This window comes from Geotrypetes seraphini, chromosome 3 (genome assembly GCF_902459505.1).
Source record: "Geotrypetes seraphini chromosome 3, aGeoSer1.1, whole genome shotgun sequence".
Lineage (NCBI taxonomy): Eukaryota > Metazoa > Chordata > Amphibia > Gymnophiona > Dermophiidae > Geotrypetes > Geotrypetes seraphini.
In genome coordinates this window covers 77,985,248-78,009,804 of record NC_047086.1, presented here as the reverse complement: position 1 = coordinate 78,009,804, position 24,557 = coordinate 77,985,248, and the positions used below count along the sequence as shown (strand labels likewise).

Here is a 24,557-nt window from a genome sequence, read left to right as displayed (position 1 = left end):
TATTTGAACTGCTATTTCTAAAGACTCTTTTTTTTTTGGGGGGGGGGAGTTTGTTTCTTTTGTTTTTTTGAAAACTATTTCATTGGAAAGGAACATTTTGATAAACTGTTTCTGACTTCTTTTTGATTCTGTTTTGCTCACGAACTTTGCATTGTGGCTTAAGAGCCAGAAGTTTGGTTGGTTTTTTTTTTTCAAAGCAATAAAGAACCAGTACCAAACTGAAAAAAAAAAAAAAATGGGACGGTCCCGTTCAAAACAGGACATATGGTCACATTAGAATTGCAGGATCCTGACACATCCTGCAGGAACGTGGTAAGTCCTGTGCTTTTGATGGGGAAGCAGTGCAGGGATTGGATGTTTCCTGCCTTATAGGTGGTGAAGGGTGCTGAATCCAGGGGTATACAGCTCTTCCTGGGGTCATAATTACAGGATTCTGACACATCCCACGGGATCCTAGAAGGACCTGTACTTTTGATTGGGAAGGAGTACAGGGAATGGATGTTTCCTGCCTTATAGGTGGTGAAGGGTGTTGAATCCAGGGGGGATACAGCCCTTCCTGGTGTCAGAATTCTGCAATTCTGACCCCAGAGAGGGCTGTATCCTCCTGGATTCAGCACCCTTCACCACCTATAAGGCAGGAAACATCCATTCCTTGCACTCCTTCCCCATCAAAAGCACAGGATCCTGTAGCATGTGTCAGCATCCTGTAATCTGACCCCAGGAAGGGCTGTATCTCCCTTGTGAGGGGCTAGGTTGATGAATAAGCTATATCCTATAGCTCCTGATTTCCAGCAACTGTTTACACCACCTAAGGTGGAGTCTTTCATGTCACAGATTACAAAGCGTACTTCTCTTCCCAGTGAAGGCAGTGGTCCTGAAGATTGCTCAGGACTGCTGACTGGATCTGGTTCTCAAAAGTCAATTTGAGGCCTTGGTTTTGGATCTTAAGGCAGTGGTAACGGCTTCCTTCATGGTACATGCATGCCTTAAAATGCTACCCCAGGCTACCCTCAGACAGTCGAGGGTGGATTATGTTATTCCATGTACAACATGTTTAGAGTCATGAACAAAGTGTCTGCTTACTCTTTTTCCACCCGCAGGATGCTGTGGATCAGACAATGGGTGGGAGATTCAACTTCTAAAACTAAATTGAGCAAGCTGCCCTTTAAGGGACAGATGTTGTTTGGCAAAGGGCTATACAACCTAATGACCAGTGTAATGGACAGGTGTCCTAAGTCTCTCCCTGATAGCAAGCCAGATGGTCAAGTCATGGTTCCTTTCAATGCTACAGGTGGCTTTGGCAGTCTTTGGCGAAGTTCTCTTCACAAGGGGCCAGACAGAGGTTTGGTCCATCTGGACAAAATCTTGCATCAGGTACCCATTCAGCATCCAATTCCAAAAAGTCCCAAAGCCACCAAATCCCTCTCCCATCTTCCCTATATAGGTGCGAGACTTGTGGAGTATCAGGAGGCCTGGGAACGGATTTGCACATTCGAGAGGAGTACAAGCTCAAATTTTTTTCAGTTACCTTGAGACTTTTTCATAGTCTCCCTGGCAGGGAGGCCGGAGAAAGCAGCCAGAGTAAAAGCAACAGCTGCCTCAGATCTGGGCTGTGGAAGAAGACCCAGAGGCCAAATCGTGCTCGGGTGGTTATACTTCATTATGCCAAAGAAAGATTCGGATGACTGGAGACCAATTTTGGATCTCAAGTCGGTCAATGCAGCCTTAAAAGTTCCCAAGTTCCTTATGGAGATAATAAGATCAGTTATTGCCTCGGTTGCTCCAGGGGAATGTCTCTAGATTTGACTGAGGCTTACTTGCATATCCCCATTTTTCTGGCTCACAAGATTTTTCAGATTCCATGTGCTGGAGAAACTTTTTCAGTTCTCAGTTTTGATCTGTTGATGGACTGACAATGGTGCCACGCACATTTATTAAGGTAATAGTAGTGGCAACAGTACATTTGTGCAGAACTGGGATTCAGTTTCATCCATACTTGGATGACTGGCTCATCAGAGCTGCGTCCCAGGCAGAGGGCCACAGGGCAGTGGCACAAGTAGTCCACCTCTTACAGAAACTTGGCTGGATCATCAATTTCTGAAAGAGTCATCTGGATCCCTCACCATCCCTGGAATATTTGGGGCTTGTATTCAACACGGCAGAGGGCTGTGTCTTTCGTCTGGAGGCTTGCAAACAAAAGTTGAGGTGGCAGATTTTACGGATTCTAGCAATGCCAGTCCCAATGGTGTGGCATTATCTACAGTTATTGGAGTTTATGGTGGTGAAAATAAAGGTTGTAACATGGGCAAAAGCTCATCTCTGACCTCTCCAGAGCACATTATTGTCCCGCTAGTCACTGCAGACGGACTCCCTTCAGATGCCTTTGGAGTGGACAATGAAAGCCCATCATAGTTTGTGATGATGGCTAAGGCCAGAGACACTGTCCAAAGGATTGCCTCTACACATAGCAACGTGGGTGATCATGTTTACAGATGAAGAGGTCATACGCCCAGGGCTACTGGGAACCTTCACAGAGAACATGGTCCATCAACAGATCGAAACTGAGAGTCATTCAAATGGTGTTATGAGACCTTGGAAGGGAAAGTGGTCAGTCTTGTTATATTATATGTTATCTGCCTTTACCTATTCAGTTCAGTGTCAGATTACATTAGGAGAGGTTGAGTTAGTTACCCAGGAAATTACAATTTGACATGGACATTCAATAGACAATGCCACAGTGGTGGCTTATATCAACAGGCAAGTGCAAAGTGATGCATGTCGGGAACAAAAATCTCATTCATGATTACAGGATGTCCGGGGCAGTACTAGGAGAGACCTCCCAGGAAAGGGACTTGGGAGTTCTGATCGACAAGTCCATGAAGCCATCTGCACAATGCGCTGCAGCGGCGAAAAGGGCGAACAGAATGCTAGGAATGATCAAGAAGTGGATTACGAACAGATCAGAGAAGGTTATCATGCTGCTGTACCGGGCCATGGTGCACCCTCACCTGGAGTACTGTGTTCAGCACTGGTCACCGTACATGAAGAAGGACATGAGAAGAGAAGAGCGACTAAAATGGTTAAGGGGATGGAGGAGTTGCCGTACAATGAGAGGCTAGAGAAACTGGGCCTCTTCTCCCTTAAAAAGAGGAGAGTGCGAGGGGACATGATCAAAACATTCAAAATATTGAAGGGAATGGACTTAATAGAGAAGGTAGGGAGAACGAGAGGACACTCTCTCTAAAGTTGAAAGGGGATAGATTCCGTACAAACATAAGGAAATTCTTCTTCACCCAGAGAGTGGTAGAAAACTGGAAAGCTCTTCCAGAGTCTGTTATAGGTGAAAACACCCTCCAGGGTTTCAAGACAAAGTTGGACAAGTTCATGCTAAACTGGTGAGACTGGACTCATTTGGAGCACTAGGCTTGACCTAGGGGCTTCCATGTGAGCGGACTGCTTGGCAGGATGGACCAGTGGTCTGACCCAGCAGCAATAATTAATATGTTCTTATGAGGCACCAAGAGTGAGTGTTAAAACTGAAGACCCAGCTGTTATTTCACTGAGCAGAGAACCATCTGCTAGCCATCATCTATTTGGGGTCGTGAAAGAAAACACTCGCCAGACTGCGTCTAATACAGAAATCAGCAGTACAGTTGATTTTTGGCTTGAAAAGGTATGACCATATGAGTGAGCCCTTTCTATTCACAACTTCACTGGCTACCTTTTGAGACCAGAGTCATCTTTAAGTTCAGTTGTATATGTTTTAAAGCAGGGGTGCACACACTTTTATGGCTTCCGAGCTATTTTAAAATGACCAAGTCAAAATGATCTACCAACAATAAAATTAAAAAAAAAACCCACAAAACACACTGTATGCAGAGAAAATGTTAATTCTCATTTGTAGTTGGGTTTTTTTTTTTTATAGAGGTCAAGGCAGATGATTCTAAAATATGCAATGTCACCTCAGTAACAACTATACAAAAATAGACAAATATACCCCTTCCCCTTTTACTAAATCCCGATGACGCTCATAGGCTCCCTGCGCTAAAAACCAATATCACGGTTTAATAAAAGGGGGCCATATTGCAAAATATAGACAGCAGATATAAATTCTCAAAACTGACACATTTTGATCACTAAATTGAAAATAAAATCATTTTTCCTACCTTTGTGTCTGGTGATTTCATGAGTTTCTGGTTGCACTTCCTTCTTCTGTAAATCCAATATTTCTTTCTTTTTGCCCCTCCCCTTTTCTTTCTGTCTGTCTCTTTCTTTCTCTCTCCCCCTGCCCCCCTCTTTTTCTCTCTTTCTTTCTCCCCCTGCCTGCCTGTCTTTCTTTCTCTCTCCCCCAGCCCCCCAAGCCATCACGCCAATTTTTCCACTTCCCCAATTCTTTCTCACTCCCTGACTCCCCCCCCCCCGCAGCCACCACGCCGATTTCTCCCTGCTTCCCTGAGCCAGGCCTGGCGCGTAGAAGCGCCGGGCAAACAAGTCTTCCCTTCCCCCACTCCCAACGTCAATTCTGATGTTGGAGAGGAAGTTCCAGGCTAGCCAGACAGTGATTGGCTGGCCCAGAACTTCCTCTCCAAAGTCAGAATTGACATCAGAGGTGAAGGCTTGTGGGTACGGCACTTGTACGTGCCTGGCCTGGCTCGGGGAGGCAGGAAGAACAAGATCACAAAGGCAACGTGATCGACTGGCGTTGCCTTTGCGATCTACTGGTCGATCGCGATCGACCATTTGAGCACCCCTGCTTTAAAGCGTTGTCCAGCCTAACTCCAGCAGACCTATCCTCTCAATTCAAATTATATATGTCGAGTAAAAATATAAGAAATTCTTGCTTGTTCATGTACCCCACTCCAAAATCTTGCCGTTTCTTGATTCAAACACAGTCTTATCTATTTAGAAAGTCGATGAAAACCTATTTGTTTGAAAGATTTGTACGCTGATTTTATTGTTGTATTTTACTGATTTTGTTTTTTTCACTGAAATGTTAGTCCTCTTGATGTTAACCGCCCAGAACTACTGGTTGGGCGGTATACAAAAAAATTAATTATTATTATCTCAGCAGTGCATGTAGCGAGAGTGAACAATGTTCAAGCCAACTTTCTCAGTTGACAGCCACTGGACCCAGGGGAGTGGTTCTTGTCCCAAATATCAGCTTACAGAATCTGGAGTGCTTTGGGTTTATGGCATGGTTCTTGAGCATGCGGCCCTAGTACAAAAAGATTACTCGAAGGTGGTAATAGCTCTATACCCTTCACACCTAAAAACCAGTGGCAGTAGCAACTTTTGTGAAAGCCTGGAAATAATTTCAACACTGGTGTTCAGAGCAACAAATAGAATCAGTTAGGCAGTTAGGGCTCTGATAGCTGTGATTTTATCATTCCTTCAAGAAGTACTAGTAAAGGGCTTGGCATTCAGTTCCTTAATGTTCAGGTGGCCAGTCTATCCTGTTTTCGAGCTCGCTAGGAGAGAGGTTCTCACCCTGGTATTTCCAGGTTTTCAGGCAGTTGTGTCTGCCTGTGCGTCAGGCTTGTCCTTCATAGAACCTTAACCTTGTGTTGAGGGCCCTAAATAAGGCCCCGTACAAGCCCTTGCATTATTATTATTATTATAGATATTTGCTGTGACCTGCTTTGTCTAAAGCGGAATAAAAATGAATAAACTATGTTACAGGATAGTATATAAGACAACATGGCAGCTCAAGGCTGAGCTGTGCTTTTACGGCCTCTTTTACAAAGCCACGCAACAACAGCCCCAAAGCCCTTTAAATCTCTATGGTCTTCGGGGCCATTAGCGCAGCGCAGACACTAGCGCGGCTTTGTAAAAGAGACCATTAGTTTCTGAACTCTGCCAAATTCTGTATCTATACTATGAATGAGAGAGGTTAATAGATATGATGGCAGGTTTTATTGTCGATCGTATTTTATATTTGGCAATATTTTCTGAAATTATTATTATTCTGAAACAGGAAATGTAATATATTGAAATTTTATTATGCTTTGTTTTGTATGCTTTTTTTTTTTTTCAGTGAATAATCCTATCCCTTCCAACCTGAAATCAGAAGCAAAAAAGGCAGCTAAAATATTAAAAGAATTTACAGAGATAAGCTCTAGAAATGGACCTGATAAAATCATACCTGGTAGGGGATGATTTCAATACAACTACTTTTGACTTTTTAATCTTTCTATTCAAATGGGCTAGCAGAGCAACATTAATTTTATTTCTATGCTATTCTGAAATGAGATTGAAATAGATTTGTGTAACAATGATCAAAAGTGACATTGAAGCATTTACATTGAAGGGTGTTCAGTTTCTCTAAACACAAAGGGGCTGATTCTACAAACGAACATCCCAGTTGTAGACAGCGGTAGGTATTCTACTGCCTTCTGGCAGCTAATCAGGATGCACGTTAAAAAAAAAAACTCCCCGAGACTGGATGCCTACACTGTAGGCCAGGGGTGCCCACACTTTTTGGGCTTGAGAGCTACTTTTAAAATGACCAAGTCAAAATGATCTACCAACAATAAAAAAAAAAAAAAAAACACAAAGCACACTGAATGAAGAGAAAACATTAATTATCATTTATATTCCAGGTTTTTTTCAAAGAGGTCAAGGCAGATGACTTTATGCAATGTCACCTCAGTAACAACTATACAAAAATGTACAAATATACCCCCTCCCTTTATACTAAACCGCAATAGCGGCTTTTAGCGCAGGGAGCAGCACTGAATTCCCCGCGCTGCTCTTGCCGCTCATAGGCTCCCTGCACTAAAACTCACTATTGCAGTTTAGTAAAAGGGGGCCATAGTGCAAAATATAGACAGCAGATATAAATTCTCAAAACGGACACATTTTGATCACTAAATTGAAAATGAAATCATTTTTCATAAATTTGTTGTCTGGTGATTTCATGAGTCTCTGGTTGCACTTTCTTCTTCTGACTGTGCATCCAATATTTCTTCCCTTCTTTCAGCCTCCTGTATGCTTCCTCTCCTCCAGACCTCATTCCCTCCCCCCAATTTTTCTTCCTCTCTCCCTGCCCCCTCCCCTTTCTTTCTTTCTCCATGCCCCCTTCTTTCTTTCTTTCTGTCTCCCTGCTCCCCTTTCTTTCTTTGTGTCTGTCTTTCTCCATGCCTCCTTTCTTTCTTTCTGTCTCCCTGCTCCCCCAAGCCACTGCTACTGCCATCGGGGAACAGGCCCCAAAGCCACTGCTGCCGAGTTCTGAGCTCTCCCTGCTTCCCAACGCCATACACAGGACAACAAAAGTGCCCCCGATGTCAATTCTAACATTGGAGAGGAAGTTACGGGCCAGCCAGGCAGTAATTGGCTGGCCTGGAACTTCCTCTCCGACATCAGAATTGACCGGGGGGGGGGGGGAGGCTGATGGGTCTGGCGCATTTGCTGTCCTGTTTACGTCGTTGGGAAGCAGAGAAAACGCGAAGGCAACGTGAGTCTATCACGGAGCCCGGGATGGGCTCCACGATCAACTCGCATTGCCTTCACGATCTACTGGTTGATCATGATCGACCTTTCCGGCACCCCTTCTTTAGGCATTTGTTGTGGGTCTAGGGAGAGGCTTACAGACAATTAAGGCTGGGCATGGGCATGGTTTCGACCGGAAGTGGCCTTGGCCGAGTTTAAGCATCTCTACGCTCTCCCTAGAGCCGTGACAGATGCAAAATGCTGGCCTACATTTCATCCTAAAAGTAGATGCTGCTGCCGGTTCAGCTGATCATGGCAAGGGAATCCGTAATCTGTTGAGCCTGCAGGAATCCTCGTAGCCATGGCTTTGGAGAGTCCTGCCAGTTCAGCTAATTCGGGGGGAAAAACCCTGCTGTGATCATCTGAGCCAGCAGCGGCAGAGGATCCCCCACAATTCCATGTGGCAGAAGGGATGTCCACTCCCTCATGCTTCACCCAATATCCCTTCTGAAACTCCCTCCGACACCCCCATATCTTTAGAAGATAACAGGCAAGAGGAATGCCCACTCCCCCCTGCCAGCAGGCCCACCTCTTCTAAAATGATGGGCCTGGGCCTTCCCCTTCTGGTGTATCCTGGGATGCACCAGGGAGGGGCCTAAGAACCTGATCGGTCAATATATCAAAGGGCCCTTCCATAGGATCCTTCCACATCCTCGGTGCATCCTGGAATACAGAGGGAGGATCCCAAGGCCCTGATTGGCTCAGATGCCTAAGATATCTGAGCCAATCAGGGCCTTAGGTCTCTCTCCATGTAAATAAGGAAGACCAAGCGTTTTTTTTGAGGGGGGGAGGGGGATTTTCCTTTTTTTCAGTTGAAACTGCAGCTGCAGCTCCTCACCTGAAACTGAAACAAAAAACTTTAAGATTTGGTTCTGTGAATGTGAACCAGTGAGGGCCACTGGAGATTGTCAGAGCTACACTCACTGTATATCCATGCCAGGATATAATAAATAATGAAAGACTGTATTTAATGTCCAAGCAAAATAGCCTCCACACCCATGGACTGCAGCTAATGAAAACAAACTAAAAATCATTGTGCTGCTTAATGTTGTGCCACACTCGGAGTAACAGCTGATGTCATAACTCCACAGAGAGGCTAATTCCTAAAGAGCTTATCATTTCAAATTTATGGACTTAAATTCCTACCAAAATTTTATATTATAAACCTTTATTTGGAGTACTCTACCATGAAATGCTGTTTTAATTGTGACTACATCATGAGTATGAATATTTCATTAATTTTTTTAAATGTCCATCTTTTAGTGCACAAGGTATTATATTGCAGGAAAAGTTATATGGCTGCAATATTGCTGTGAAAGAACTATGTTGAGGTTAGGTAACTTGCTGACAGTATACACCGGGCAGGGCCTCCGCGTGTGCGGATCACCGGACCTGATGGACTGAAGGTCTGATCCGGAGATGGCGCTTCTTATGTTCTTACGTTTCAGCTTGTGTGGCTGGAAATGATACCTTAATCTTTATATTTTCAAAACATTGTGATCTGCTTCAACCTGTGTTTTTGTGTTCAGTTTAATTAAAACTGATTCTTCATTATTTATAGCTCATGTGATAGCTAGAGCACAAGGGCTTGCCATCTTGTCGGTGATAAAGGCTGGATTTTTGGTAACCGCTCGAGGAGGCAGTGGGATTGTGTTAGCTCGGCTTCCAGATGGAAGTAAGTGAACAATCTTTCTCATTTCAAGAGGGAATTAATATGTTTAACTTTATCCCTAGTCTTTGTGGAGATTGATGTGGGGGGGGGGGTAGTTTTGTACTGATTAGTTATCTCTTACATAAGCAGTACTGACCTATTGAAACCAACAATGCAGAAGTCTATGGTGCCTGCTGGTTAGTTGACTTTCTAGGTGAAAAGATGTCATGCGTCAGTCTTGTGCATGCAGACCTGTCGCAATGTAACTTTAGCTAAAAATATTCAAAGCAGCTGCCTCTGCACCCTGAGGTTGTGGGTTTGAGCCTAGCGCTGCTCTTTGTGATCCTGGGCAAGTCACTAAACCCTCCATTTCCCCAGGTACCATAGTTAGATTGTGAGCCTACTGGGACAGACGGGAAAAATACCTGAAGTACCTAAAGAAAGAGAAGTGTAAACAACATTGATCCATATGTTGGAAAATGCAGTATATCAAGCATAAATAAACCATAAACCAAAGGGAAAAAGTAGGACATATGAAAACACAGGATTCTCACACAATCTTTATTTTCAAATATTGCATGAGAATCCTGTGTTTTTGCATGTCCTACTTTTTCCCTTTGTGTTCCCGTTGGACGTTGATCTTCTCCTTTTTTTTTTTTTTAGGTAGTTAAAAATATTTCCAGAAACCAAAAGTTTCCGAAATGTGATGCATTAAAAAGCTGGCTGCATTAAAATTAAATGCAGTCCATAGTTTCCTTACAAGAGAATAACAACTCTGGTGGTCATTTTATTTTAGGATTGCAAAAGTCTCATTTGGAAACAATTAGCCTCATTGGTTTTGTGCAGTCCACTTTGAAGTGATTAAAAAAGAGACTTTATATACCCCCTCCTTTACAAATCATTTCAGAATAGGATTCTTCTACGGATGAGTTTTTAGTGAAAAGGAGTTCCAAACTTTACAGTGATGCATTATCTCCCTCCTTTACAAAGCCACGCTAGCGTTTTTAGAGCCAGCCGCGGAAGTAGCAGCTTGGGCGCTCATAGGAATTCTATGATCGTCAGAGCTGTTACCGCGGCAGCCAACACTAAAAACAATAGCATGGCTTTGTAAAGGAGGGAGATAATGCATCACTGTAAAGTTTGGAACTCCTTTTCACTAAAAACTCATCCGTAGAAGAATCCTATTCTGAAATGATTACTTAACCAAAATGATATATCTGTATATGTATACAATCATTGTATTCTGCTACTTTCTTGAAGGCAGAATAATATTAGTAGTTAAATTTCTCACTGTATTTATGTGTGTATATATGTATGTATGGCCTAATTTCCTCTGACGTGGCAAAGGAAATTAGGGCAGTAGAAGACCGCGAAGCAGCGTGTTTACTGTGCCTTGGACATTGCTGGAGCCGGGAGGTTTGTGTTCGTCTCGCGGTGGGAGGGTTGGCTGTGCCGGGTGGGGTCGGCACAAAGGGGGGGTTAAATGGATGCATGCTGCTCAGGGGGATGGGAGGCAGGCAGGCTGGCATCAGGGGGTGGGTGGGTGGGGGGGTTTAAATGGAAACATGCTGCTCAGGGGGATGGGAAGCAGGCAGGCAGTCTGGCATCGGGGGGTGGGGATGGGACACAGTCTAGAAGATAATGATGGGGACATAGGAAGGAGGCACTGAGGGCACTAAGGACATAGGGAGAGACACAGACAGAAAAAAATGACAGATAGACAGCAGCGTGCAAGGAGAGAGAGAGACCTCTCTCCTTGTCCGCTGTATGTCTGTCTGTCTTTTTTTGCTATCTGTCTTCTTGACCGCTGTATGTCTGTCTATCTTTGTTTTGGTGTCTGTCTCTTTTAGTCTGTCTCTGTAACCCCCTGTCCTTCTGTGTGTGTGGTTTTTTTTTCTGTTTGTCTCTCTGTCCTTGTCCAAAGTTGTTGTTTTTTTTTTTTTCCTTTAAATCTCTCTCTTTAGACCCCTGTTCTTCTGTGTGGTTTTTTGACTGTCATCTTCTATCTTTTTGGCTACTGTCTGTATTTCTTACTTTTGGTTTCTCTGTCTGTTTGTTTGGTGACGGGATAATCGCGCGCCAGATGCGAGCACGCTGACAATCCAGCGCCAACAATTCGTCGGAAGACAGAAGCGCGCGGGGGAAAAAATAATTTTTAAAGAGTTCTGACTGGGGGTTTGGGGTGGCAACCCCCCCCACACACTTTATTGGTTAATGTTCGCGCTGCCGTTGTGGAGGTGTGGGGGGATGAAACCCCACACACACACACTATAGAGAAAAACGGAACTTTTCCCGAAAAAAATCAGAAAAAGTTCTGTTTTCGCTATAATGGAGGTTTCCAACCCCCCTCCAACAGCAGCGTGAACACTAACCAATAAAGTGGGGGGGGGTTGCTACCCCAAACCCCCCGTCGGAGCTCTTTAAAAATTACTTTTGACTCCGCGCGCTTCTGTCTTGCGCCAAATTGTTGGCACTGGATTGTCAGCGCGCTGACGTCTTGCGCTCCACTGTCTATGAACCGTTTGTTTTGCTGTTTGTCTCTTTGGCTGCTGTATGTGTGTGGGTTTTTTTTTTCTGTGTCTCCTATTATTAACCAGCATTCCCTCCCCCTCCATTTCCCTCCCCCCACACTACTTCCCTGTGCAGCAGCAGCAGCGTTTCCCCTACCCCCCCCCTTCCCTTCCTGCGGTCTGGCCGGCTCCCTTAGTCCCTTTCCGCCCCCCCCTTCCCTTCCCACGTTCCCGACAAGCCTGCGACTTCAACAGCGTCTGCAGCAGTGTATACACGCTGCTTCGGGCCCTTCTACTGCCCTGATTTGCTCTGCCGCGTCTCTGATGATGTCATATACAGTGGTACCTTGGATTACGAGCATAATCCATTCCAGGAGCATGCTCGTTTATCAAAGCGAGTTTCCCCATAGAATATTGAAATCAAATCATATGTATTATTGTATTAGTAATTAAGATGAGGATGGGAGTAAATGATTGTTTAATGTAATAATTGTATAGTTATTAGTGCGTTCTGTGCAGTATTTATGATTTACCAATTGTATTGCACTATCAAAGTTTGAAAATAATAAAGATTTAAACAGTTCTCGCGGGACTCACAAGAACTGACGGCATCTATTCAGATAGCGCCATGGGGCCAGGCAGGAGCGCGGAAAGCTTGGGGATCCCACCTTTATCACTGCTTTGGTACTGTACATTTGTGCAGGTCTGGAGGGATGCTATGGAAGGAGAAATTAGGTCTTACTTGCTAATTTGCTTTCCTTTAGTTCTTCCAGCCCAGCACAGAGCTTGTCCTTGTCTTTTTCTTTCTTTCTTTCTTTTTCTTTCTCTTTCTTTTTCTTTCTTTCTTTCCTCCTCCCTCCCTCCCTCCCAGTTTTGGGATCAGAGCTGCAAGGGTTTTGTTTATGGTATGGGAAAGTTTGGTTTGAGAAGTTCTCAAACGATAGTTAAAAAAATAAAAACAGTAACAACTTTTATTTCATGCTTGGTGTTCTCATAGGGTTAGAGGCATCTGCTTGGCTATTTGGGAGCTGAATCTTGGAGTACCATACAGATTACAGTACTTAGAAGGTTTCTTAAGACTCAGTGATTCTCAGCCTCCATCTGCTGGTAGGAGTACATAACTCATCTGTGCTGGTCTGGAGGGACTCTATTTCTCCTTCAACTAGTTTCACTTCATGCCTATTGAATGTAATGTAAAATAATGCTAGTTTTCATGTGCTTCGTTAAAGAATGGAAAAGGTAATAAACGGACGAAAACAGGAAAAAGCACAAACAACATCAAAGCAGGTGCCATAAGGCGGTAAGAGGGGCCAAAAGGGACTACGAGGAAAAAATTGCCAAGGAGGTGAAAAACTTCAATCCGCTCTTTCGATACATTAAGGGGAAACGACCCGCGAAGGAAGCGGTGGGGCCGTTAGACGACCATGGAATAAAGGGAGTGCTGAAAGAGGACAAAGCCATCACCAACAAACTGAACACATTTTTTGTGTCTGTATTTACAGAAGAGGATATACGCAACATATCAGAAGCTGACAGAATATACCTAGGAAATGAAGATGGGAAACTGACTGGGTTGACAGTCAGTCTAGAAGAGGTATGCAGGCAGATTGGCAGGCTTAAAAATGATAAATCCCCTGGACTGGATGCATCCATCCGAGGGTAATCAAGGAACTGAAAGGGGTTATAGCTGAACTGCTTCAACTAATAACCAATCTGTCGATCAAATTGGAAAGGATTCCGGAAGACTGGAAAGTGATGAATGTTACGCCGATCTTCAAGAAAGTTTCGAGGGGAGATCCGGGAAACTACAGGCCGGTTGAGTCTGACCTCGATACCGGGAAAGATAGTAGAGGCGCTGATAAATGACCGCATCGTTGACTACCTTGACGGACACAATCTGATGAGGATCATCCAGCACGGCTTCAGCAAAGGAAGATCTTGCTTGACGAACTTGCTGCACTTCTTCGAGGGAGTTAACAGACTCGGACGACATTGTATATCTGGATTTTCAGAAGGCGTTTGACAAGGTCTCGCATGAATGACTACTTCGAAAAATTGCGAGCCATGGGATTGAGGGTGAAATACTCACATGGATCAAAAACTGGTTGGCGGATAAAAAACGGAGAGATGACCTGCAACAGGACATACACACGCTCAAGAAATGGGCCGCGACATGGCAAATGAAGTTTAACGTGGATAAGTATAAGGTGATGCATGTCGGTAACAAAAATCTTGTCCACAAATACAGGATGTCTGGTGCAGTACTCAGAGAGACCCCCAAAGAAAGAGACTTGGGAGTACTGATTGACAAGTCGATGAAGCTGGCCACGCAATGTGCAGCGAAAAGGGCGAACAGAATGCTTGGAATGATTAAGAAGGGGATCACAAACAGATCGGAGAAGGTTATCATGCCGCTGTACCGGGCCATGGTACCCCCCCCCCCCCCACCTGGAATACTGCGTCCAGCCCTGGTCGCCGTATTTGAAGAAGGACACAGTACTACTCAAAAGGGTCCAGAGAAGAGTGACTAAAATAGTTAAGCGGCTGGAGTTGTTGTACAGCGAGAGATTAGAGAAACTGGGCCTCTTCTCCCTTGAAAAGAGGAGACTGAGAGGGGACATGATTGAAACGTTCAAGATAATGAAGGGAATAGACTTAGTAGATAAAGACAGGTTGTTCACCCTCTCCAAGGTAGGGAGAACGAGAGGGCACTCTCTCTAAAGTTAAAAGGGGATAGATTCCGTACAAACGTAAGGAAGTTCTTTATCACCCAGAGTGGTGGGAAAACTGGAACGCTCTTCCGGAGGCTGTTACAGGGGGAAACACCCTCCAGGGATTAAAGACAAAGTTAGACAAGTTCCTGCTAAACCAGAACGTACACAGGTAAGGCTAGACTCAGTTAGGGCTCTGGTCCTTTACCTAAGGGCCACTGTGGGAACGGACTGCTGGGCACGATGGACCACTGGTCTGACCCAGCAGCGGCAATTCTTATGTTCTTATGTTCAATGCATGCTACAATGGATATAATATCATATTATAGAAACTTACCTTTAGTTTGTTGTGTGTGTGTGTGTGTGTTTTTATTCTGAAACTAAATCCCTGCAATGTTCTTTGTTGTTGTTGTTTTGTGATTATAGTAGTTGATTGTTGCTAGTGACCTGTTGTTGGAAAACTCAGGATTAGTTGTAGAAAGTAAACCTAACTATCTAAAAGTGTGTTAACTCTGCTATACTTCTTGAATGGTTAATGTTCAACTTAATTTTCTTTTGTAACTTTAGAATGGTCTGCACCCTCTGCAATTGGAATAGCAGGCTTGGGTGGTGGATTTGAAATTGGAATTGAGGTAGGTATAACATACCTTTTTAACAGAGAAAAAAAAGATAGGCAGGATTAATGTTAAGCTTTTCTTCTTATTCTGTTTTATTATGCGATATCTTAAATTTAGTTATCCAAAAAATAAGAAAGAAGTTACTTACTTGACTTAAATATGTTATATTATGTACTTTGCAAAACAACACACCATCTGATAAAGTTTCCTTAGGTTACTGCTCATGGGAGATTTTAAACTACATATTGAAAATCCAGACACCACCATTATTGCTTTTTTTGATACAATCTCAATAACCCCATTCAAAAGACATCAAAAAGTTGCTATAAGGGAAAACAGGATTGCGGCAAAGAATTTCCTTTCGCTTCACACTTAAATGCACTAAATATAAAGAAAATAATTAAATGTTAACTAATGAATAGTGAAAGCAGGGCCGTCAGTGTGAGGTGATAAGCTCTAGAGAACGGATCTGAAAGACCCATTCAATAGCTTAAACAAGTCAAAGTGAAAACACAGTTTTCAGCCGCACACCAACATAGGAGCCCTACTTGTGTGCTCATAAAGTGTAATAACACATGTGATGCAATAAATTAATCAACAATACTAATGTAATGGTTTCAATAAAGCCAAAAGGAAATTTTTACCCCAACCTGTGAGCCCAACGGAAGAAACAAATAGCGGCAATCTCAGAAAATAATCAAAAATCATACATCAAAAGCACAGCTGAAAAATCTACTTAGCTGAATATTGTGTAGAGTCCAGGGATAATCGTCCCTCTAATCGAACAAGAACTGTCTGATATTCAAGAGTTGTAGAATCAAAATAGCTAAACAGGTCCAACCAAGCTTGGTTTCAAGGATCAATGCCCCTTCATCAGGGACCGCCAAACTTCAGCCAGCCACAGCTGATACACGCTGAGAACACTGATGCTAACCTTCGGGCTACAGAGAATCCTGTTTTCCCTTGTAGAAACTTTTTGATGTTTTTGGATACAGTGGCAGCACTACAATTTATACAGCTGACTAAATCTCCATCTCATGAAAAAGAACTTGTGCTATACTTGGTGTTCTGCAAAGGGGGTAGACAGCATTAAATTTAAGGCTTATGGCATTGCTCATGATTAAGGTGTTACTTCAATCATTTTGTTGTCACATTTTTCTATAAATGACAACACAGAGGGGCGTTAACAGAATTTTAAAGGAAAATTGAGACATGGGAAATCTGCTGAGAATATGCTAGTTGGTTTGAATTAAACTATATCACTGTTATCTGAACCGATTGATGTGTGGAATATATACTTAGCAGTGATGATGTAGCCAGATAGCAAATGTTGGGTAAGCTGATGGGTAAGCATTACAAATAAATGCATACCATATATACTCGAATATAAGTTGAGACCCCCCTTCCCCCCCAAAAAGGACGAAAAATGGTTGACTCGAATATAAGTTGGGTGGCTTAATATTCAAGTGGCTTACCCTATCAGTCTCTGCACCCAGCCCCCTTCCTGTAAAGCTCTGCACCCAGCCCCCTTCCCTCCCTCCCTTGTCAAGCATTGCACCCAGCACCCTTTCCTCCCTCTCTTCCCCCCTGTCAGGCTCTGCACATCACCCTTCCTTGCCTTCCTCCCCTGTCAGGCTCTGCACCCTTTCCCCTCCCTGCCCTAGCCTCATGCTAGCCGATCCCCGGTGGAGGTGCAGCGGACAAGAGCAAACTTTCCGAGTTCTTGCCCCACTGCTAACCGGCTGCCGCAAGTTTCTTTGGCTGCTGAGCAGTATGAGCAGGAACACGATTTGGTGCTGCTGCTCGGTGCTGAGCAGCTTCCTTACTGGCCCCCGCAAATTCTCATCTTCCCAAATCACAGAAGGTTTCTCAGGTTCCATGTGCTAGAGAGCAATTTTCAGTTCTCAGCACTGCTATTTGGTTTGTCAACTGCACCTCACATTTTCACCAAGGTAATAGGGGTGGCAGGAGCATATCTACACAAATCCAAATGCATCCATTCTTAGATGATTAATTGATCAGAGCACCATCTGTGATGGAATGTCACCGGGCAGTGTCACAGATAGTCCAGCTCCTGGAGGAGTTCCGGTGGATTATAAATTTAAAAAAGAGCCATTTGAAGCCAACCTAGTGTCTGGAGTACTTGGGGGTTTAACACAGAAGAGGGCTAAGTTTTTCATCCAGAGCCATGCAAACTGAAGCTCAGATGTCAGATACTAGAGATCTTGGTGCATCCATCTTGGCATTACCTTCAGGTGCTAGGGTCCATGGTATCAACCATAAAGGTAAAAGGCCCACCTGCGTCTCCTGCAGAGCGTGCTACGGGCACATTGGTTGCCTCTGAAGGACTTTCCAGTCACAGTTAGCCTGTACAGCAGAAGCACGACAGAGGCTACATTAGTGACTTTGGCTGGAGTTTTTATCCAGAGGCATCCCTCTCCGCTTAGAGTCTTGGTGATCCTGATGACAGATGCCAGTCTTTACGGCTGGGGTGGGGGGAGTTATTCTTGAATGATGGAAACCTTGTAAGTTCCAGGCAATGAGCTACATTGTCTGCTAGGAGATTCAGCTTGCCTATGATATAATCCTTGAAGTTACCGAGTTTCATAGTCTTATGTTACTATGGACCCCTTTGTTCACATGGTAAATGGATACCTATTTTGAATGAAGACTATTTGTTCTTTATGTAATGGCAAAGTTTCAAGTGCTCAACACTGCTCTTAATTTCTATGCAACTGATGTGAAGAGAGACATTTACTGAGCAAAAGTCCTGGCTATTTAGAGTCCAAATGAACCCTTTATCCAACATCTGAAGCATTCTTGGTCAGAGCTACTGTAGAAGATACTCAGGATTGATGGAATGGTCATACTTGTGCTAGATTTGAATGAATCCCCCATCAGTAGAGGGAGAGAATGAGTTAATTTGACATAAGTATTTTGTAAGATAATGATGAGTGGTCCAACCTCAATAAGATTTCAGTTCTCACTGTGTACAATGTATGTGGAATTATACAAATGGGGTAATATAATTAACATTTGCTACCATTTGTCCCAATAAATCTAATTAAGAAAAAGATAGAGGAACTTGATATGCTGATAACCTACTGCATTTAGTACATCGCTTACACTTGTTCTTAAGGAAAAGGGTGTTTCCCTGTGATGAGCCCAAAAGACATCCTACAAAGAGCAGCAGTTCTGCCTGGGTTAGATTAGTCTTTTGATAGTTGATAATAAAGCCTAGGGATTTGAGGGTTAGAATTGTGAGCAAACTTTGCATGAACTCTAAGAATCAGTCATCAAAATAAGAAAATATAAAGATTTCATATTTATGAATATCTACAGTGCCTACTGCAAGGCATTAATTCCACACGCCAACATAATATTACTGAAAATAATAAAATGAAGGCTCCAATCATACATTGAGCAAGAACTACCTGAAGTTCAGGCTGGTTTCAGAAAAGATCAAGGAACAAGAGATATTATTGCCAATGTTAGATGGATATTAGAGAAGAGCAAATGATACAAAAAATCCCTATACCTTTGCTTTATCGACTACAGCAAAGCTTTTGACTGTATGGATGACACTAAACTATGGAGAACTCTAGTACAAATGGGAATACCCAAACACATAACTCAGCTGATAGAGAGTCTATATGAAAATCAAGAAGCTGCAGTGAGTACTAAATATGGCAACAGTGATTGGTTTTCAGTAAAACATGGTGTCATGCAAGGATGCATCCTGTCACCTTACCTGTTCAACCTGTACAGTGAAACCATCTTCAGAAAAGCAAATTTGGAAGCAGAGAGTGTGGGTTTCAAAGTTGGTGGCCGAAATATAAACAACCTGCACTATGCAGATGTTACAATGCTCATCACCAGCAGCAAAGAAGACATGCTGTATCTACTGAGAAAAGTCATAAATGGGATTAGAACTGAACATAAGACAAAGATCATGAACATGGAAAATGATGAAGATTTTGAACTTGAAGGTGATAGAATAGGAGTTGTAAAGGATTTCAATCTCCTGTGCTCTATTGTAAACAAAGAAGCAATTAGGGAGGAAATACTCTGCAGAATAACACTTGGTCATTCTTCAATGAAGACTCTTGACAAAGTTTCCAAGTTTCCAAGTTTATTAGGTATTTTGTTTAATCGCCAATTCAAAATTCAAGGCGATGTACAAGTAAAATAGTTGGAGACATACTTACAATTATTAAATTAAACATACAATTATCTAAAATACACATAATATAAATAACATACATTTAAAGGTAATTTAAATAGGCTATAGTGAAACAAAAGGAAAAATATTTAATGGTTACATTCGATAAAAAAAATTACTAATTCAAATTTAAATTCAGGGGAAAAACAATAGGAAGGGGGACAAAGACAATTGACCTTTTGAATTATGGATGCGGAGAAAAAAGAAAAAAAAGATCAGTTATTAAAGGCGTCAATATAAAGAAAACTTTTAAGTTCTGACTTAAATTTTGTTAAGTTTTTTCCTTGTCTTATGTACAATGGAAGATTGTTCCAAGATTGAGGAGCTGTTATAGAAAAGATAGTGTTACGCCTTGTGTTAATGACTTTTAGTGAGGGAATAGCTAAAAGTTGCTGATCTTGAGATCTAAGAGATCTAGAGGAAGTATAGGGAATTAAAAGTCTAAATATAAAAGCAGGAGTTTTATGTTCTAAAGCTTTAAAAATGAGCAGACATTGTTTGAATACTATTCTATGTGCTACTGGGAGCCAATGTGCTTTCTTGAGCAGGGGTGTTCAAAGGCAAGGAGGTAACACTCCAAACAAAGATCAGACTTGTCCATGCACTCATTTTCTCAGTGGCCAGTTACAGATGTGAAAGCTGGACACTACGGAAATAAGACAGAAAGAAGATTGACTCTTTTGAGCTATAGTGCTGGAGAAGGATTTTAGGTGTGCCGTGAACCACCAGAAGAACTAACAATTTGATTCTGGAAGAGATCGAACCAGCCACGTCACTCGAAGTCCAAATGATGAAGTTACGACTGTCTTATTTTGGTCACACCATCAGAAGAGAGAGATCACTGGAGAAGGACATCCTGTTTGGGAAGATTGAAGGAACCAGGCGAAGATGGTGACCTATGATCAGATGGCTGGGCACGTTGAAAACAACCATGAGAGGGCACTGGAGGACTTTTCTGGACTAGTACAAACCCGATTTCTTTTTAGATCCTGCAATTCATCAAGTCGCTAGGACTCGAGTACGAGTCGATGGCACCCAACAACAACAACATGACTAATGTTTATGAGATTCTCGCAACATATTTCACCAGCTTGAATCAATTCTTGCAGACAGCCCATTTCTCTAAAACATACAGTTCAGGCCTGGTTTGAAACAGCTAAGGTGCAAAATCTGACATGGCCTAACTTCCCCGTAGTTTGATGCTCCCAAGCCACCTCAAATCTAACCGTAATAATCTCTGATCCCTCTCATGTCCCAGATTTTTCAGGTGCTCCAGTCAAAACAAAGGTTTTGTGATATTCATAATGTCCTGGTTTGGGACGCCCAGAAGGTAAAATGGAACCTGGAATTCAGAGGAAGAAAGTTTCTGCATAAGTAAGAAGAGGACAGGATCTAATCTTTTATCTGGTTTTCTTTGAATACATTCTGCATACTGTATTTAGAACCTGTAAACTTCACTTTTAGAGTTAAGGACAAGATACACAGTAAAGACTTATCTTTTTGAACACCACAGTGTTTCCTTTAACATAATATATCGCAAACTGTGTGCCGCAGCAGATTCCAGGTGTACTGCGAGACACCGGCGAGGAGGAGGGGTGCCAGCACCGGCTGACTGCTTACAGGACATGCTTCTCGCCATGAGAGGTACATCCTGTAAGCAGTCAGCTAGCGCCGGTGCCCCTCCTCCTCTCCTCCAGCACCCCACCATCGGCAGTAATTGGAGGCTCAGGACCGTGGCTGGAGGGCATCTGCGCATGCACGGATGTCAATGTGATGACATCATACATTCACATGATATCATCGCATTGACGTCTGCACATTTCTGGATGCCCTCCAGCTGCAGCCCCACGTTTAATGTGCCGCAGCTTCAAAAAGTTTGCGGCACACTGCTTTAACATATAGTATATTGTGATCTTTGGACTATTCTTCCCCTTCTCCAACTCTGTCATAATATATGCCATGTATATGAAATCCTCTAAATCTGAGTACCTAGCAGAGGAGCTACATAAAGAATGTGATGCCAGTTACTATTGACTTTTCGTATTATTATTTTATCAGTTATCCTATACTTCAACATTTATACAATAGACTGCTTTGTTTATTTGTAAGCCATATACTTTGGGGTAAAGTTTATTTTACTTTAACACTCCTTTCTTATACTACAATAATTGCTTGACAATTTGAACAGAATTTGAAGCGTGAGTGACTCAAATGTAACAATACAGTTTTAGATCAGTCAAATCTATGTGAGCCAACTTTACTTCCTTTTCTTTTAAATGTAGTACAAGTTGGTGGCAATGGCAGGAAATTGGTGTTTACACATATAAATTTGATATGTTTTGAGAATAAATATGAGGTAGATAAGAAAGAGAAGGGATCTCGTGAGGTATGAGGAAACACTAGAGTGTAGCAGTTAAGATTTAAGACTAAATCCTGCAAATACTTAAAGTAGTGCGGTATGCAATAAATTTTGTGTACAAGCAAGAGAAGGATCTAGGGTCAGTTTGACTGCCTTAAGTTCATCAGATCCAAGAAGTACATATAACCTGAACAAAGACTAGGGATATAGGCTGAACACAAAATGGAGTAAAGCCAAGCAGAAGACATAGAAAAACAGAGATGGAGTTCATGTATATCCTGATTTCCTCTATGATCTAGCTTAATAGCAAAATACATAAAAAGAATATTATTATGCTTTTCCTTAATATTAATCTGTATGTTTTTCTGGCCTTGGCTACATCCATATTCAGATTTTTATTCACCAATTTTTCGTACGCTTCTATTGGGCGTGGCCTTAACTAATAAATATGCTTGTATCTGACTAGAGTTACCCAGAATCATACGAAAAGCAGGCATTTTTGTAGAAAAACTCCACAAAATACTGCACCATCATGTCCTGACGTCCATTCCATTACCGTCCCATAGACATCGCCCCCTACTGGCCACGAGCCACTACTCCTCAATATGGTGATGGAAAAGCTAGAACAGGGGTGGGCAACTCTGGTCCTTGAGGGCCGGAATCCAGTCGGGTTTTCAGGATTTCCCAATGAATATGCATTGAAAGTAATGCATGCAAATAGATCTCCTGCATATTCATTGGGGAAATCCTGAAAACCCGACTGGATTCTGGCCCTCGAGGACCGGAGTTGCCCACCCTGAGCTAGAAGAATTCATATGTACATAGGGAGGGGGTATGGCCAGTGGAGAAAATTGGGTGGTATTGTCTATGTAGAAATCAGCATCCTCATTTGGAGTACTTTACAGTATATTCTAGTTTTTTAAAGAGTTTTCTTTTAAGTCTTCCTGAATTAGAAACCTCAGAAACACAGTATTGATTGGTATGATCTGTGGGAACTGGTGTTGATCTGGAAAACTTTAACACTTTGTCTGAATAAAATGTAAGAAATTGGCTTGACAAATGCTAGCTTAGCAGATTTCACTTTCATATGATGAAAAGAAGGCCAGTATGTGCAAATAGAAGTCATTTAGAGACTTATTTATCTATATTGACAAAGAAAGGGCTTTTGATAAGAGAAAAAAAGGTCTTTTGGAAAAGTAAATCATACTGTGTTTACCATAAGAAAACAAGTTATAAATGTTAGTCTATTATTAAATATAGTTGAGATACCATATAACAGGTTTTTTTCTATTGTGTCTATGCCTTTAGACTTAGACTTTTTACATAGTTCCTTAAATTAAATTCAACTTTCTAAAGAGATGTATTGCTGATGCTATGGATTATTGTGTAGATGGATCTGTGATTAAAGGTATAAATGTTGAGCCCCTGGACTATCAAACATTAGGGGAACTTGGACACAGAGATAATTATCTCCCAGTCACCCCTCCTTATTAATAAGATACCTTGCACAGCTCTAATTTTTTTTTTTTTTTAAGTACTAATCTCTTGTAGTATATTGTTTTTTTATGTCTCTGAATTTTTAGACTTTCTTCACTGGAAAGAGGAAAACCAGCAGCCTAGAGAAAGGGGGAGGGAGAGACTTTCTTCTGCTGTACTAGGAGTTCGAAGGGGGGGGGGTAGAGAGCTCAGGTGAATTAAGCCTGGATAAGGAAATGGAATTGGAGATACAGACTACTAGAAGCTAACAAACATTACAAGCAAGTAGGTCAGGAGTGAGTCTGAGGAGAATGTGGTGTACTGATTAGAGCTAAAGCATCAGTACCCTGAGATGGTGGGTTCAAATCCTGCACTGCTCCACTGCCCCAGGTACATTAGATAGAGTGACCCACCGGGACAGATAGGGAAAATGATGGAGTACCTGATTTGTAACTCGTTCTGAGCTCTTTCGAAAGACGGGCTAAAAAAATTGAATAAATAAATAGTAACACTGGGAGGGCCCTGTATACAAGAGTAGTTTGTGGTGTTGTAACATACTCACTTTATAAAAGGAAGTAAGGTGTGCTTTTGTTTAGTTTCTCACAGTTTTTCTGTATGGGATTTAGCTTTTGTTTTTGTTTGATCCATGAGGGGGGGATTTATAGTTGGGTTTTAAGCAGATGATATGTTAATAAACTATAGTGGTTTACAAAAATGCGCACTCAATAATTCAAAAACAATCCAAGAAACATAACCAATAATAATAGATAAAACATATCCTGCAATCTGCTCTATACACACTGTTAGTTTTATGTTATGCAACTAAATTTGCTCAGACCCTCGATATAAGATAAAGCTGGTTTAAGCCTCATGTATGGCTAGGCTACACTGAAGCTATGAGATTGGGAGTAGGATGCCAGGCTGTAAGCTGTAGATGGAATCTGTTTTACAATATCAGTCGGATCTAAGCCAACTCTTTTAAGGCCAGCCCTCTCTGCCAGATCTGACATCAAGGCTGGAATACATGTACTAGGGCGACCTCTACTGATGACAAAATACATGCTTGTCTTCATTTTAGTTGTGATTTAATTTGATTAAAAACAGTCATTATGCAAGTTTTTAGTAAACGTTCTCATGCAAAATTTTTTATTTCCAAATTTGAGAATAAAAGCTTGCATATAGATTGTGATTTTCAGCTTAATAAATGCATGTTTGTGTGTATATAGAGTACCTGGGCAAGTCACATAAGCCCCTCCCCCGTTACCCCAGGTGCATCAGATAGATTGTGAGGCCGCCGGGACAGACAGGGAAAAATTCTTGAGTACCTGACTAAATTCATATAAACCACTAGCTGATGCCCCGGCGTTGCACGGGTATTTAATTATAGCAATAACACTGTAAATGGATTCAAATAAAGATACTTTATAGTGGTGAATGAAATTATTTTTTTACAGCTTTATGAAAAGTACAATATTCAAATTATAATGTGAAATATTTGACAAAATGAATAAAATACAACAAAC

The 24,557-nt window shown here is 42.1% G+C and overlaps 1 protein-coding gene across 3 annotated transcripts in view; it reads left to right on the top strand.

Annotated features, from left to right (window-relative positions):
- The window catches only part of SH3YL1 (SH3 and SYLF domain containing 1), a 63,870-nt gene that overhangs the window by 3,286 nt on the left and 36,027 nt on the right, over positions 1 to 24,557 (top strand). For all 3 annotated transcript variants that reach the window (XR_004538778.1, XM_033937558.1, XM_033937556.1), the window contains exons 2-4: positions 6,035 to 6,145; positions 9,050 to 9,163; positions 14,928 to 14,992. Coding sequence is in view for 2 of the 3 variants with exons in the window: in XM_033937558.1 (XP_033793449.1) it covers positions 6,035 to 6,145; positions 9,050 to 9,163; positions 14,928 to 14,992 (290 nt within the window). In the remaining variant the exon portion in view is untranslated. The remainder of the gene's footprint in view (positions 1 to 6,034; positions 6,146 to 9,049; positions 9,164 to 14,927; positions 14,993 to 24,557) is intronic.